Genomic DNA, 16970 nt, shown 5'->3' with positions numbered 1-16970 from the left:
AAACACCGGTCTATTCTAATCTCCTTTTCCAGCACTGAGTCCATAGCGATATGACAAAGTACCTCACAAGAGGTTATTGCAGAAGGTCAGGGGACTTGGAGTTGGGGGTAGGGTGTTAGCGTGGATAGAGGATTGGTTGTCAAATAGGAGGCAGAGAGTGGGGGTCAACGGGTGCTATTCGGATTGGCGGATGGTGACTAGTGGGGTGCCCCAGGGGTCGGTGCTGGGGCCTCAGCTATTTACCATTTATATAGGTGATCTGGAGGAGGGAACCGAGTGTAGGGTGTCGAAATTTGCTGATGACACCAAGATTGGGGGAACGGCAAATTGTGCGGAGGGTGTGGAGAGTCTGCAGAAGGATCTAGATAGGCTGGGCGAATGGGCCAGGAAATGGCAAATGGAATTTAATGTTGGCAAGTGTGAGGTGGTCCAGTTTGGTAGGAAGAATGGTAGGAAGGACTGTTACTTACGGGGCGAAAAACTGCAGCAGGCGACGGTGCAGAGGGACCTCGGGGTCCTTGTGCATGAGTCGCAAAAACCCAGCTTGCAGGTGCAGCAGGTGGTCAGGAAGGCGAATGGGATGCTGGCCTTCATAGCGAAGGGGATTGAATATAAAAGTAGGGAGGTCTTGCTGCAGCTGTATAGGGCATTGGTGAGGCCGCAGCTGGAGTACTGTGTGCAGTTTTGGGCGCCGCACCTGCGCAAAGATATTTTGGCCTTGGAGGGAGTGCAGAGGAGGTTTAAGAACATAAGAACATAAGAAATAGGAGCAGGAGTAGGCCATCTGGCCCTTCGAGCCTGCCCCGCCATTCAATAAGATCATGGCTGATCTGTCGTGGCTCAGTTCCACTTTCCCGCCCTCTCCCCATAACCCTTAATCCCTTCTCTTATCAAAAACCCATCAACCCGCTTCTTAAAAATATTTAGCGAGGCAGCCTCCACCACTTCAACGGGCAGAGAATTCCAGAGATTCACCACCCTTTGAGTGAAGAAGTTCCTCCTCAACTCCGTTCTGAACCGCCCCCCCTTTATCTTGAGGCTGTGCCCCCTAGTCCTACTGTCTTTTTTGAGCGGGAAGAGTCTTTCCACCTCTATCCTATCCATCCCATTCATCATCTTATACGTCTCAATGAGATCTCCCCTCATTCTTCTAAACTCTAACGAGTACAAGCCTAGTTTATTCAGCCTCTCCTCATAGCTCAACCCCCTCAACTCCGGTATCAGCCTAGTAAACCTCCTCTGCACTCCCTCCAAGGCCAAAATATCCTTGCGCAGGTGCGGCGCCCAAAACTGCACACAGTACTCCAGCTGCGGCCTCACCAATGCCCTATACAGCTGCAGCAAGACCTCCCTACTTTTATATTCAATCCCCCTCGCTATGAAGGCCAGCATCCCATTCGCCTTCCTGACCACCTGCTGCACCTGCAGGCTGGGTTTTTGCGACTCATGCACAAGGACCCCGAGGTCCCTCTGCACCGTCGCCTGCTGCAGTTTTTCGCCACGTAAGTAATAGTCCTTCCTACCATTCTTCCTACCAAAGTGGACCACCTCACACTTGCCAACATTAAATTCCATTTGCCATTTCCTGGCCCATTCGCCCAGCCTATCTAGATCCTTCTGCAGACTCTCCACACCCTCCGCACAATTTGCCTTTCCCCCAATCTTGGTGTCATCAGCAAATTTCGACACCCTACACTCGGTTCCCTCCTCCAGATCATCTATATAAATGGTAAATAGCTGAGGCCCCAGCACCGACCCCTGGGGCACCCCACTAGTCACCAACCGCCAATCCGAATAGCACCCATTGACCCCCACTCTCTGCCTCCTATTTGACAACCAATCCTCTATCCACGCTAACACCCTACCCCCAACTCCATGTCCTCTGACCTTCTGCAGTAACCTCTTGTGAGGTACCTTATCAAACGCCTTCTGAAAATCCAGAAAGACCACATCCACCGGCTCTCCTCTATCCACCGCCCTAGACACATCCTCATAGAACTCCAGTAAATTTGTCAGACACGACTTCCCTTTAATGAAACCGTGTTGCGTCTGCCCTATCAAGCAATTCCCTTCAAGATGCCTCGCAATTTCCTCCTTAATGACGGATTCTAACATTTTACCTACCACAGACGTTAAACTAACCGGCCTATAATTCCCCGCCTTTTGCCTGGCACCCTTCTTAAACAACGGCGTAACATTAGCCGTTTTCCAATCCTCCGGCACTTCCCCGGAATCCAGCGACGTCTGGAAAATAACCACCAAGGCATCCACTATCACCTCCGCCATTTCTTTCAGAACCCTCGGATGCATTCCATCCGGTCCTTTACTAGGCTGATACCGGAGTTGAGGGGGTTGAGCTATGAGGAGAGGCTGAATAAACTAGGCTTGTACTCGTTGGAGTTTAGAAGAATGAGGGGAGATCTCATTGAGACGTATAAGATGATGAATGGGATGGATAGGATAGAGGTGGAGAGACTCTTCCCGCTCAAAAAAGACAGTAGGACTAGGGGGCACAGCCTCAAGATAAAAGGGGGGCGGTTTAGAACGGAGTTGAGGAGGAACTTCTTCATTCAAAGGGTGGTGAATCTCTGGAATTCTCTGCCCGTTGAAGTGGTGGAGGCTGCCTCGCTAAATATTTTTAAGACGCGGGTTGATGGGTTTTTGATAAGAGAGGGGATTAAGGGTTATGGGGAGAGGGCGGGAAAGTGGAACTGAGCCACGACAGATCAGCCATGATCTTATTGAATGGCGGGGCAGGCTCGAAGTGCCAGATGGCCTACTCCTGCTCCTATTTCTTATGTTCTTATTATGCCGTGGTGTTCGAGTGTCATCTAAATACTTCTTTAAATGTTGAGGGTTCCTGCCTCTTTCAGGCAGTGAGTTCCAGAATCCCACCACCCTGTGGGTGAAAACGCTTCTCCTCAAATAAACCTTTTTAAGAATTAAGGGAGAAGCCAGCTAACTACAGACCTATCAGTTAAACATTAATTGTGCAGAGGTTGTAACTGGACATCAGAAATCAAGTGACTTGAATAAATAAGAGCTCACCAAAGAGTAGGCCCTGATTTGTGATGGTTAGGTTATGTTTGAGTTTAGTTTTTTTTGAGGAGATTATCAGCAAAGTGGATAGGGGATTGTCTGTGGACATAAGGCTACTCAAACTGGGAGTGAATGGGGAGGGGGCGGAGGTACGGGTAACTTTGTGACGGACTGGTAATTGTCTGAGAGAGTAAGAATAAAGGGATTCATTCTCTAATTGGCAGGATGTAACAATCTGTTTTCCCTGAGGAGCTGTACTGGGAGTCGCTGCTTCTCAGGATCAAAGGGGTTAAAAGAATAGAGAATTGTACATCCAAGTTACAGCTAACACTTCAGGAGGTACAATAAATTACTTGAATGGTACAAAAGAATGCAAACAACACCTAAGTAAATGGACAAAGTTATACAGTGTGAATTTCAATGTGGGGGGGAAACTTTGGACCTGAGGCAAATCAGCACATTGTCATAATGGGAGAAACTGGGAGCTGTGGAACGCCACTTGGGTTTAAGTATTCAGATACACAAATAGCTAAAAGCCGGTGCACAGGTACAAAAAGAAACCAAAAGTACTAATGGGGATATTGGTCTTTATAGAAACGTAGAAAATTGGAGCAGGAGTAGGACAGATCAGTCCATTCCCATTGCTTTTCGCCCCCCCACGTGCACACACACACCCACCCACACCCCTCCAATCTGACCCAGCAATATATTTAACACGAAACATGCGGAAAGCAAGTGGAAACTCAAATAAAATCCATTAAGGAATCGTTTTGCGGTACCACAGATGCATCCAGTGTAAACTGGTTCCTTGGTCACCCCACCACTCTGGTATGTGACTGGACACTGACATACTTCAGTGCAGTTTGTGTGAAAGCTGGGTGGGGAAGTGGAAGGTGTAATTAATGTGACCGGATGCTTCAATAAACATCCACATGTAGAAGATATTTCAGAGGAAAGTGCTTCTTTCAGGCAAAAGTTATTTTAAAAAAAACACACACATATTTGATAAAATATGAGATGGAAAAAGAAATAACCAGAAATTGAAAATAAATGTTCTCCCAAACCCTCCCCCCACCATTGCTGTTTTAGGGATGCAGAGCAGCAAAATGTTTTTCATTTGTGGTTTTTCTATTTATCCTGCTGTTCTTTATATGTGAAGGAGTGGCATGGAACTTTCCAGATGCTGCGTGGCTGAAATGAGATGTCCATGTGTCCTCCTGGTCCTACAGGACCATGTGCTGCATTACCATCCAAAGGGGCTTGCCTTTCGTGGCATCCAGTGTCTCCTTGCTCTGATCTGCTGTTGCTGTATGAGGAACAGCCTAATGTGAATCTCTTGGGGGAGGGAGGGGATGTGTGAGGGCGATGGAGGTTACGTGTATGCATGTACTGGAGCTTGCTGAAATCTGAGTGCAGTTTTTTCTCAACATTACAGTCTAAAATATAAGCTTAAAGTTTATTTGTTAATGTCACAAGTAGGCTTACATTTAACACTGCAATGAAGTTACTGTGACAATCCTCTAGTCGCCACACTCCAGCACCTGTTCAGGTACACTGAGGGAGAGTTTAGCATGGCCAGCGCACCTAACCAGCATGTCTTTCAGATTGTGGGAGGAAGAACATAAGAACATAAGAACATAAGAAATAGGAGCAGGAGTAGGCCATCTAGCCCTTCGAGCCTGCCCCGCCATTCAATAAGATCATGGCTGATCTGTCATGGCTCAGTTCCACTTTCCCGCCCTCTCCCCATAACCCTTAATCCCCTCTCTTATCAAGAACCCATCAACCCGCTTCTTAAAAATATTTAGCGAGGCAGCCTCCACCACTTCAACGGGCAGAGAATTCCAGAGATTCACCACCCTTTGAGTGAAGAAGTTCCTCCTCAACTCCGTTCTAAACCGCCTCCCCTTTATCTTGAGGCTGTGCCCCCTAGTCCTACTGTCTTTTTTGAGCGGGAAGAGTCTCTCCACCTCTATCCTATCCATCCCATTCATCATCTTATACGTCTCAATGAGATCTCCCCTCATTCTTCTAAACTCTAACGAGTACAAGCCTAGTTTATTCAGCCTCTCCTCATAGCTCAATCCCCTCAACTCCGGTATCAGCCTAGTAAACCTCCTCTGCACTCCCTCCAGGGCCAAAATATCCTTGCGCAGGTGCGGCGCCCAAAACTGCACACAGTACTCCAGCTGCGGCCTCACCAATGCCCTATACAGCTGCAGCAAGACCTCCCTACTTTTATATTCAATCCCCCTCGCTATGAAGGCCAGCATCCCATTCGCCTTCCTGACCACCTGCTGCACCTGCAAGCTGGGTTTTTGCGATTCATGCACAAGGACCCCGAGGTCCCTCTGCACCGTCGCCTGCTGCAGTTTTTCGCCACGTAAGTAATAGTCATTCCTACCATTCTTCCTACCAAAGTGGACCACCTCACACTTGCCAACATTAAATTCCATTTGCCATTTCCTGGCCCATTCGCCCAGCCTATCTAGATCCTTCTGCAGACTCTCCACACCCTCCGCACAATTTGCCGTTCCCCCAATCTTGGTGTCATCAGCAAATTTCGACACCCTGCACTCGGTTCCCTCCTCCAGATCATCTATATAAATGGTAAATAGCTGAGGCCCCAGCACCGACCCCTGGGGCACCCCACTAGTCACCATCCGCCAATCCGAATAGCACCCATTGACCCCCACTCTCTGCCTCCTATTTGACAACCAATCCTCTATCCACGCTAACACCCTACCCCCAACTCCATGTCCCCTGACCTTCTGCAATAACCTCTTGTGAGGTACCTTGTCAAACGCCTTCTGAAAATCCAGAAAGACCACATCCACCGGCTCTCCTCTATCCACTGCCCTAGACACATCCTCATAGAACTCCAGTAAATTTGTCAGACACGACTTCCCTTTAATGAAACCGTGTTGCGTCCGCCCTATCAAGCAATTCCCTTCAAGATGCCTCGCAATTTCCTGCTTAATGATGGATTCTAACATTTTACCTACCACAGACGTTAAACTAACCGGCCTATAATTCCCCGCCTTTTGCCTGGCACCCTTCTTAAACAACGGCGTAACATTAGCCGTTTTCCAATCTTCCGGCACTTCCCCGGAATCCAGCGACTTCTGGAAAATAACCACCAAAGCATCCACTATCACCTCCGCCATTTCTTTCAGAACCCTCGGATGCATTCCATCCGGTCCTGGGGACTTGTCCACAATCAGCCCCTCCAGTCTGTCGAGCACCACCTCTCTAGTAACAGTAATGTCATTAAGACCCTCCATTCCTACCACCTTTCCATCGCTAACACCCGGCAAATTATTCACGTCCTCCTCCGTGAAGACAGAAACAAAAAAGTTATTCAAGACCTTCGCCATATCCCCATCCCCTACCACTAGCTCCCCTTTCTCATCCTCTAAAGGACCAACGTTCACCCTAGCCAGCCTCTTCCTTTTTATATATTTATAAAAACTCTTGCTATCCTTTTTTATATTAAGTGCTAGCCCAGCCTCATAGCTTCTCCTACCCTCCTTTATCAACTTCTTTGTCAATCTTTGTTGACATTTAAACCTTTCCCAATCCTCTTCTCGCCCACTGCTCTTAGCTACTCTAAATTCCTCTGCTTTTAATTTAACACTTTCCTTCACCTCCTTCGTTATCCACGGCTTATTACCTCTCTTCCTACTGTCCTTTTTAACCATCGGAATAAATTTCTGCTGAGCACCAAGAAAGATCTCCTTAAAGATCCTCCACTGCTCCTCAGCAGACCTACCTTCCAACGCGCTCCCCCAGTCCACATTCGCCAATTCTTCTCTCATCCTACCATACTCCCCTCTATTCAAACAAAGGACGCGTGTCCGGGAGGGAGAATGTGCAAACTTCGCACAGGCAATGGTCTAAGCCTTGAATCAATCCTAGGTCCCTGGTGTCATGAGGCAGCCGTGCTAACCACTGTGCCACCGTGCCCAAGCAACTCTGACTATTGATTCAAAAATTACGTATCAGCTACACGATTTATGGAGCATTATAAGAGGATTAGCAGGGTAAATGCGTGGGGTTAAGGGAATGGGGCTAGGGTGGGCCTGGATAAGGTGCTCTGTTGGAGAGTAGGTGCAGATGTGATGGGCCAAATGGCCATCTCCTGTAGTGTGGGGATTCTATGATAGTGAAAGGTGACTGTTGGACTATATCCTTAGGTGTGCAAGTTAGGTTGATTGGCCATGCTAAATTGACCCTTTAGTATCAGAAGGACTAGCAGGGTAAATACATGGGGTTGCAGGACAGGGCCTAGGTGAGATTGTTGTAGATGCAAGCTTAATGGGCAGAATGGCCTCCTGAAATGTAGGGATTCCATGATTCTACTGCCTTGTCCCAAATAGCTTTGATTAAATGCTGATGGTTAGAATTCTTGCTGTCAGTGTTTTTGACGGCATTATATTTTGATGAAACTTCTGTTATGTAAACATATTTTCTTTAACCATTTGTCACTCCACTTCTGGCTGGAGCTTTGTTTAACCCCGACTCCTAACAGCAGGCTATGATTTAGGAGACTGGTTCTGCCCATCTCCTCAGAACTCTGACACTAAGTCGTAGCTTTTCTTTGAAGAAATTTTTTATGGCACTCTATCATGTTCCTCATGATCGTCCCAGAGCACTTTCTTGTTTTGGAGTGGAAAGCTTCTTGTTTCGCAAATAAATGCGGAACTCCCTTTTCCACATCGCGAGGTCTCACAAACATTAATGAGGTTCCAATGACTAGTGAATCAGTTGTCCTCTTCCCCGATGTTGAACTGAGGGACAAATATTGGTCAGAAGTTGTACAGCACCCAAAGCCATGGGTAATTGTACGTACCAGACAAGCTGAATTTAAACTCGGACTCCATGTACAGTATCAGATATTAATGTTTACATTTAATATAGATCATAGAATCCTACAATGCAGCAGGAGGCCATTTTGGTTCATTGAATCTGCACCGACCACAATCCTGCCCAGGCCCTATCCCTACCTATGCATATGCCCTAGCCAATCCCACCACCACCACCACCACCACCACACCCGCCCCCCCCCCCCCCCCCCCCCCCCCCCCAAACACTAAGGATCAATTTAGCATGGCCAATCCACCTAACCCGCATACCTTTGGATCAGCTAATGTTCAAAACCTCTTAGAAACCCCACATTCAGCCCAATCAGGTCTGCATTGACAACAGTCCCACCCAGGTCCTACCCCTGTAACTCCACGTATTTACCTTGCTAATTCCCCTGACGCTTTGGCCATGCCACGTTGCCCCCATCAACCTAACCTGCACATCTTTGAAGTGTGGGAGGAAACTAGAGCACCAGGAGGAAACCCACACAGACACGGGGAGAACATGCAGACTCCACACAGCGAGTCACCCGAGGCCGGAATTGAACCAGCAGTGAGGCAGCTGTGCTAATCACTGTACCACCGTGTTGCCCATTGTACCTCTTACCCTACTGCACATTTTGATGGCTTGAACTCTTGGCCTGCAAAAGTGCCTTAGCATCACAATTTGCAGTGCCAACTTTAGACTAGTCTAAGGGGACATATGTCCACACTAATAAGAGGCAAGTAAGGCACTGATGTCAAGAGGTTCATCTTCTGGTGAAGTATGATCGAAACTAGATAAAGTGTTACAAATATGAAGTTTATAACTTTGTTATGTTTTGGGACTAATTAATTGAAGGCAAAATGGAACAATTGGTGGGTGGGGGGTCATATGACTTGCTCTGAATCTTGCTTGGCGGCAAGCCTGGTTGGCATGGTTGCAATGGGGATAGAGAGGTCTAGGTTGTTTTAAAGGGAAGAAGGTGTTGAAGAAGGAAGATGATGTTCATCATTGTAGATAATGGGAAGAGTGTTTCTATCAACTTTGGGTAGACTGTAACAGTTATAGTAACAAGACAGACAGAGAACTCAGGCACAGACTAAAAAGGCCAAATTTGTGAGGATTCAACTGTGGCTGGAAAGTTCATCTAGCTTTGGATAGAGGGAAGCATCTCCCTTGCTTTGGAAGTCAGTTTGGGGATTAGGTGTTACCTAACTGGAAAAAGAAAATGTAAGGAAGCCATGAATAGTTGGGAATACCTTTGGACTGGTTCCTGGAAAATGAAAGGTCTGTTTGAAGGACAAGAGTGAAGTGTAACCAGGGAGAAGGATTATTGGTTGTTTCAAAAGTTAAATGGTGGGTACTTTTCTGAAACCTAGAGTTCAAGTTGCCGACAACAATAGTGTTTAGTCAATGTTGCGCTGAGTTTGTTTGTTACAGTAAAAATTTTCAAATTTGAAATCCCTCTGCGCAATCAGTCACTGGGAACTCGAATGTCCTTTTATTGGTCTCTACATGAATTAAAAGAATTGGGATCTCTTGCAGGATTTTGAATCCAAAGACTGAGATGAGTGCACTGGATTTTGCCAGAATTTAAACAAGCATGCTTTCTCAAAGTCTTTTACTGCTTTCATTTAAATGTTAACACAGCTATTGCAAAAACGTTCCTCAAAAGGGGGGGTCATGTCTTTGAACGCCTTGTGTAACAGTTAATGCAGGTTAATTTGCAGGCAGTTGCAGAGGAGTTGAGGAATAGATTTGAAAATAGACTATATTTAAAAAAGCAGAAATCGTTGCTGTTTTGGCACAATGTCTGAACCTTGAGGACGCAAAAGATAGTCCAGATAAAATGCAGACTGAGTTAGCCCGCATTCAACTACCAATGGCGCAAGTTGATTTAGAATTCTGAAGGGAAGTAGAAGAGAAAGGGCAGTGGTGGGGGGTGGGGGGGCTGGTGGTGGAGAGGAGGAAAGAATGGAACTGGAAAGAAAGGCAAAAGGAGGGGAGATGTGTAAACTTGAATTAGAATTTCAAAGAGCAAAGCCTTGAATTGCAAATAAAAAAAAGGAAGCCAAAATGTTTGAACTGGACTGAGAACAGTTTTGAACAGGGGGACTTGGCGATGAGTCAGCTTCAATTCCTGGTTTGGATTTGGCCAGGAGTATTCACTTAGTAATTCTGTGAGATAGGAGTTGAAGTGTATTTTGTATCACTTGAGAAAATTTCCACAAAGTCACCACAGCCTAGAGAAACTGGGACAATTTTATTATTTATAAAGTGTTTTTGTGGGGAAAATATTGGAGGTTTATTTGACACTTTTTTCTGCAGATTGTGTGTTTGCACGTAGAAATTTGAGGAAGTGACAACATCAGATTTTTATGGTATTTGATGGATGGTACAGAGTGGGCTGGCCAATCTATGACCCGCTCACCCCACTCCACTCCCAAATGGTTTGTATCCAGTTCACCAACCACCATGATAATCCCTTAACACAAAATAGAAAGATCCATGCAATAACTTTTCTTAGTTTGAATTTCCAAAGAACAGTACAGCACAGGAACAGGCCCTTCAGCCTACCAAATCTGTGTCCTCACATATATGCCTTTCTAATCTAATATTTTCTTGCCTCTGTGATCCATATCCCTCTATTCCCCACCCATTCATGTGTCTACATTCTTGAACATTGCTATAGAAGCTGTTTCCACCACCACCTCCGGCAGTGCATTCTAGGCATTCACCACCCTCCGTGTGAAACACTTTCTCCTTATATCTCTTTTAAACTTCCCCATCTCTCTTTCACTTTCAACCTACGCTCCCATGTGATTGACCCTTCGCCCCTGGGAAAAAGACTCTGACTATCCACTCTATCCAAGAATCTTGCAAACCCCTATCAAGTCCCTCCTCACCCTCTGACGCTACAGTGAAAATAATCCCAAGTTTGTTCAACTTTTCTTCATAGCCTATATCCTTCAGATCGGGCAACATCCTGGTAATTGTCCTGCCAGCTTCTCCTGGCGCCAGCGTTTTAAAGTGGAGGATGGGTGTAGGGCCGAGCCTGTGCTTCTAGTAAATGAGATGGGGTTTGGGAAGCAGAGGTGATAAAGAAGATGGCTGCCACCATGAAGAAAGTGATGGGTGGGAGAGAGAGTGAGAGAGGGGCTTGCCCTCCATCCATATGATATCTTCAGCTCCATCCTTTCGTATCTTCACTGACTGGCTCCATCTCTACAGTCTTATGGTCCTCCTAGCAGCCAGCGCTGTTTGTCTTGAGATCAAACCTTCACCTGACTCCTAAGGTTTTGTATGTGAAGTGGCTGTGTTCACTATGCCCCTGACTGATAAAAGAAAGGTTGATATGTGGTCCCTCAGGTGAAAAGGCTGGAGCCCCGATACAGAACCAGAGTGAGGTTGTGAAAACCTTTTAGATTTGTGTTGCTAATGGAAGAATCTATAAATTTTTGTATCCCTTTGGGAATAGCATCCCGCCCAAAGGACTGAAGCTTCTAAGCTAAGAGAGGCTGCTGTAATGGCTGATGGTTATGAACTATCCCATAAATATACAGATGATGGTAAACCTTTGTTTACATACTCAGAGAAGCTGGAGGGATGAGAGCAGTGCTAATGAGCAGAGTGGACAGCAGAAATGAAAAGGCAGATGTTTTTCAGGCTAGGAAAAAGACAGTGTAGAAGATCAGCATGATTCAAGAGGACCAACATGTTACTTTTGCCATGACATGGCATATAAAAGCCAATCGATGGGCATTAAAAGCTTAATCAGTTGGATATGTAAGTGTGTTATTTTCCAGATAATGCTGTACCAGTGAGTCAGACTTGTAACAAATCAATACCATCTAATGGCTTTACAGTGGGTGTAAATCAGAACAGAAATGGACTAAATGGCTGACGTCACCAGAGTTGACCTTGTGAAGAACCGATTCATGTTTGCAACTGGCGCAATCAATTTTTCAATGTGATTTTTAAACCTGTCTTTTTTCTTTCTACCCCCAGTTGGCCTGCTGTTGTGGCACCAGTGCTTGCTCTCTCTGCTGCAGCTGCTGCCCAAATATTAAAACCTCCACGAGTACACGAGTCATGTACACCATCTACCACGTTCTGGGAACCATTATCTGCTTCCTCATGTTGTCGCCAACTGTGAGCGAAGCGTTGAAGACACATGTAAGTAACCAATCGTGCCACTATGTCTTTAAGGCCAACATGCTAAAGGCTCTGCAGTAAATTGCCACATTGCTGTGCTGATGTTTGCCAGCACTGTCAGTAACCACATACATCACCAATAAATCCTGAATGCTGAGATGGTCGATTTTTAGTAGCAATTCACAGTATTGTCTTTGCACACATAAAAAAAAATCAATTTTATTGAAGAAAATTATATATAAACTCACCAGGGCTAAAAGAGGACATGAGAAGACTTTGGCTGATAGGATTAAGGAGAATCCTAAGGCGTTCTATAGGTATGTCAAGAACAGAAGGTTGGTCAGGGCAAGATTAGGGCCAGTTACAGACAGCAGGGGGAAGTTGTGTGTGGAACCGGAGGAGATTGGAGAAGTATTGAACCAATATTTCTCTTCGGTGTTCACGCAGGGGGACATGAATATAGCTGAGGAGGACATTGGGTTGCAGGGGTGTAAAATAGACAGTATTACGGTTGATAAAGAGGATGTGCTGGAAATTCTTGAGGGGCTGAAAATAGATAAGTCCCCTGGTCCGGATGGGATCTACCCTAGGATTCTCTGGGAGGCTAGAGAGGTGATTGCAGAGCCTCTGGCTCAGATCTTCAGGTCGTCATTGGTCTCTGGTGTAGTCCCGGAGGATTGGAGGATAGCGAATGTTGTCCCATTGTTTAAGAAGGGGAACAGAGACTTTGCCGGGAATTATAGACCGGTGAGTCTTACTTCTGTTGTGGGCAAGGTTTTAGAAAAAATTATTAGGGATAGGATTTATAGTTATTTGGAGTGTAATGAATTGATTAGAAATAGTCAGCATGGTTTTGTAGCGGGTAGGTCGTGCCTTACTAACCTTATTGAGTTTTTTGAGAAGGTGACCAAAGAGGTGGATGGGGGTAAGGCAGTTGACGTGGTATACATGGATTTTAGTAAGGCGTTCGATAAGGTTCACCATGGTAGGCTTCTGCAGAAAATGCAGATGTATGGGATTGTGGGTAATCTAGGAAGTTGGATCAGGAATTGGCTATCAGATAGGAGACACAGGGTGGTGGTGGATGGTAAATATTCATCATGGAGTGCAGTTACGAGTGGTGTGCCTCAGGGGTCTGTTTTGGGGCCACTGTTGTTTGTAATTTTTATTAATGATCTGGATGAGGGTATAGTTGGGTGGATTAGTAAATTTGCTGATGACACCAAAGTTGGAGGTGTGGTAGATTGTGAGGAAGGGTGTCATAGTCTGCAGGGAGACTTAGATAGGTTGCAGAGCTGGGCCGAGAGGTGGCGGATGGAATTTAATGCGGAGAAGTGTGAGGTAATTCACTTTGGTAGGAGCAACAGATGTGTCGAGTATAGGGCTAACGGGAGGACTTTGAATAGTGTGGATGAACAGAGGGATCTAGGTGTGTGTGTACATAGATCCCTGAAAGTTGGGAATCAAGTAGATAAGGTTGTCAAGAAGGCGTACGGTGTCTTGGCGTTTATTGGTAGGGGGATTGAATTTAGGAGTCGCAGTGTAATGTTGCAACTGTACACTACTCTAGTGCGGCCGCACTTGGAGTACTGTGTGCAGTTCTGGTCCCCGCATTACAAGAAGGATGTGGAGGCGTTGGAGAGGGTGCAGAGGAGGTTTACTAGGATGTTGCCTGGTATGGTGGGGAGGTCCTATGAGGAGAGACTGAGGGATCTAGGGTTGTTTTCGTTGGAAAGAAGGCGGCTAAGAGGGGATCTTATTGAAACATATAAGATGATTAGAGGTTTAGATAGGGTGGATAGTGATAGCCTTTTTCCTCGGATGGAGAAAGCTAGCACGAGGGGGCATGGCTTTAAATTAAGGGGGGGTAGCTACAGGACGGATGTCAGGGGTAGGTTCTTTACCCAGCGGGTGGTGAGGGATTGGAATGCCCTGCCTGCTGCAGTTGTAAATGCGTCTAGTTTGGGGGCGTTTAAGAGATCTCTGGATAGGTTTATGGACAAAAAGGGATTGGTATAGGCTAGTGGGTCATTGTTTTTGTAACTGGTCGGCGCAACATCGTGGGCCGAAGGGCCTGTTCTGCGCTGTAATGTTCTATGTTCTATGTTCTAAAAATATGGATATTGTTTAACTTAAGTACAATCTATAGAATCCAAATTAATAACCTAACAGTTGGAAGTCATTCATTGAAGCCTCAGGATTTATTTCTTCCCTAAAGAACAAATTGTTTTTCCAAGGACAACCCAGCAGCTCCATGGCCACTTTTTTGTTTCATTCGTGGGACATGGGTGTCACTGGCTGGCCAGCATTTATTGCCCAAACCTAGTTGCCCAAAGACAGTTGATCTGTGGCTCTGGGGTCACACAGGCCAGGTAAGGACAGCAGATTTCCTTCCCTAATGGACATTAATGAACCAGGTGGGTTTTTCCACCAATTGACAACGGTTTCATGGTCATCAGTAGATTCTTAATCCCAGTTTTTTTTTATTGAATTCCACCATCTGCCGTAGTGGGATTCAAAGCTGGGTCCCCAGAACTGAGGTTTTGATTAATAGTTAGTAGACTATTAATCCAGTGAGGCCATTAATCTAATATTAATCCACTAGGCCATTTCCATTCCCATCACTTTCACCGATGCCAGACTTCTTGGGTGGGAATTTCCGGCTGCTCTCGCCCCACGACCGGAAAGTCCTGCGTGAGGTCAGCGGATCTTTTGCACAACGCTGTTCTGTTCACCACAGTTCCTGCGGTGGGCAGGACTGGAAAATTCTGCCCATGTTTCTAATTTTCCAGTTTTTGTTTCAAACTGAAAGCTTGGTGGAATTTGAAACTCGTGTTCCCCAGGTTATTAATCCAGGTCACTGGCTTTACTAGTCCAGCAGTGCAACCCCCACGCTGTACTTGGTGTTCACAGTTTTCGATTTTTGTTCAGTGGAGTTTAAACTTCATTTTGATTTTTTTTTACTGAACAGTGTTTCATTTCAGAAAATCCTTAATTTATTTACCTACTAACTGGCGTGGGAGAGCATAAAATGGCAGTAAACCTAGGAATATATCTTCTTAAAATCACTCATGGGACATGAGCAACACTGGCTGGCCAGCATTTATTACCCATCCCAAGTTGCCTGAGAGTCAACCACATAGCTATGGCTCTGGAGCCACATGTAGGCCAAGACCAGGTAAGGACAGTAGATTCCCTTCCCTAAGATCATTAGGGAATCAGATGAGTTATAACAACAATTGGCAATGGTATCATGATCATCAGTAGATTCTTAATTCCAGATATTTTATAGAATCCACGTCTAATGTTGCTTCCTCTGAGAATTTTACAGTTTTACATGAAAGAAAACCTGTTTGGGACCACAACACACTCTATATATTCTAAGCGTTACTGCATTCCAAATTGGAAGTCTCCATCTATTGGGAATGCATGGTTTCATGGTGATAAGTGACTGGTCTACAAGAGGTTTAAGTTTGTTTATTTATTGTCACAAGTAGGCTTACATTAACACTGCACTGAAGTTACTGTGAAAATTCCTGAGTTGCCACACTCCGGCACCTGTTTGAGTACACAGAGGGAGAATTTATCATGGCCAATGCACCTAACCAACATGCCTTTCAGACTGTAGGAGGAAACCAGAGCACCGGGGGAACCCCATACAGACATGGGGAGAATGTGTAAACTCCGCGTAGGCAGTGACCCAAGCCAGGAATCGAACCCAGTCCCTGGCGTTGAGAGGTAGCAGTGCTAACCACTTTGCTGTCCGTAGTTAATGACCAAAGTTGCATTAATGCTTCAAAACTCAGCTTGAGCCTCCTGCCATTGTTTTTGCAATGTGAGGTAGTAAATACCTTAAACAGAACACAGCTAGTAAGCAAGGGAGAACGTGCTATCAATTAATGGGTGGGCAAACTTGGTTGTAAATGAAAAAGTTTTGGTACTATTTAGCATTTGCTACAGTCTATTGGTGACTCACCAGATACTAATTATTTTATAAACTCTAAACAAGACAATATTAACACTGTCACAGTGTAACTCTGTTGCATGTTCTTATTGTTTGATTTCCTACAAGGAAATTGATTCTTGCATATCCTTAAAACCCCTGCCATAGGTAGTGCTGTGTGATGGGTTGGCATGATTCAGGTGTTGGTGGCATGGTGAGATACTGTGTCCTTGTGAGCCCTTAGCATTGACTGTGAGAGTCACCTACAGAGCCCCCACACAACTTTCCTTAGCAGGTGGTGCATTACCACTTCCTCAAGGGCCATTAGAAGTGGGCAATAAATGCTGACTTTGCCAACAGCACCCACCTTCTGTGAAATAACAAATAAATAAGTTGTATTATAGAGGCAAGTGATCAGATGGATGATTTTTAAAAATTTTTTTTTCCAAGGTTACCTTCTATGATGAGTTTTGTAAAACTATTAAGGCAGGCTCTGAATGTGAAAAGCTCGTTGGTTACGCTGCTGTTTATAAAGTCTGCTTCGGAATGGCCATTTTCTTCTTCATTTTCTTCATCCTGATGATCAATGTGAAAACCAGTAAAGATTGTCGTGCTTATCTCCACAATGGGTAAGTGTCATTTATTACTTCTCCACTTTAAAACAGGGGAGCGCAATCTTATCAAAAAAATTGTAAGTGCTGAATAAGCATAAAAGCGGGAGACAATCGGGCTGAATCTTGCCACGAAAATGAAGCAAGGTCTGTTTGCCACAGGGCCTATGCATGCTGAAAGCTGACAGCTCGTAACAGAGGGTGTAATCACTGTCTCCCGTGCAGCTTCCTCTGTTCTGCGTAGCAGCACAGAGAGATCTGTCACTGCTTCCCCTTCGCTTCGAATATCGCCTGACTGCTCCCACCACCCCCCCCACCCCCACACCACGCTATTGCTGATCTCAGCAGCCGATCACTTTCCCCCCCCACTATCG

At 45.6% G+C, this 16970-nt stretch overlaps 1 protein-coding gene across 1 annotated transcript in view; it reads left to right on the top strand.

Annotated features, from left to right (window-relative positions):
- The window catches only part of serinc5 (serine incorporator 5), an 86194-nt gene that overhangs the window by 31291 nt on the left and 37933 nt on the right, over positions 1–16970 (top strand). Inside the window, exons 2-3 of the mRNA XM_080189351.1 lie at positions 11896–12063; positions 16436–16614. Of these exons, the coding sequence (XP_080045477.1) occupies positions 11896–12063; positions 16436–16614 (347 nt within the window). The remainder of the gene's footprint in view (positions 1–11895; positions 12064–16435; positions 16615–16970) is intronic.

The sequence above is a fragment of the Carcharhinus amblyrhynchos genome, chromosome 5 (genome assembly GCF_965287045.1).
Source record: "Carcharhinus amblyrhynchos chromosome 5, sCarAmb.v2.hapA, whole genome shotgun sequence".
Classification (NCBI taxonomy): Eukaryota; Metazoa; Chordata; class Chondrichthyes; order Carcharhiniformes; family Carcharhinidae; genus Carcharhinus; species Carcharhinus amblyrhynchos.
The sequence above is the reverse complement of the archived record's forward strand: the minus strand, read 5'-3'. Positions and strand labels throughout refer to the sequence as shown.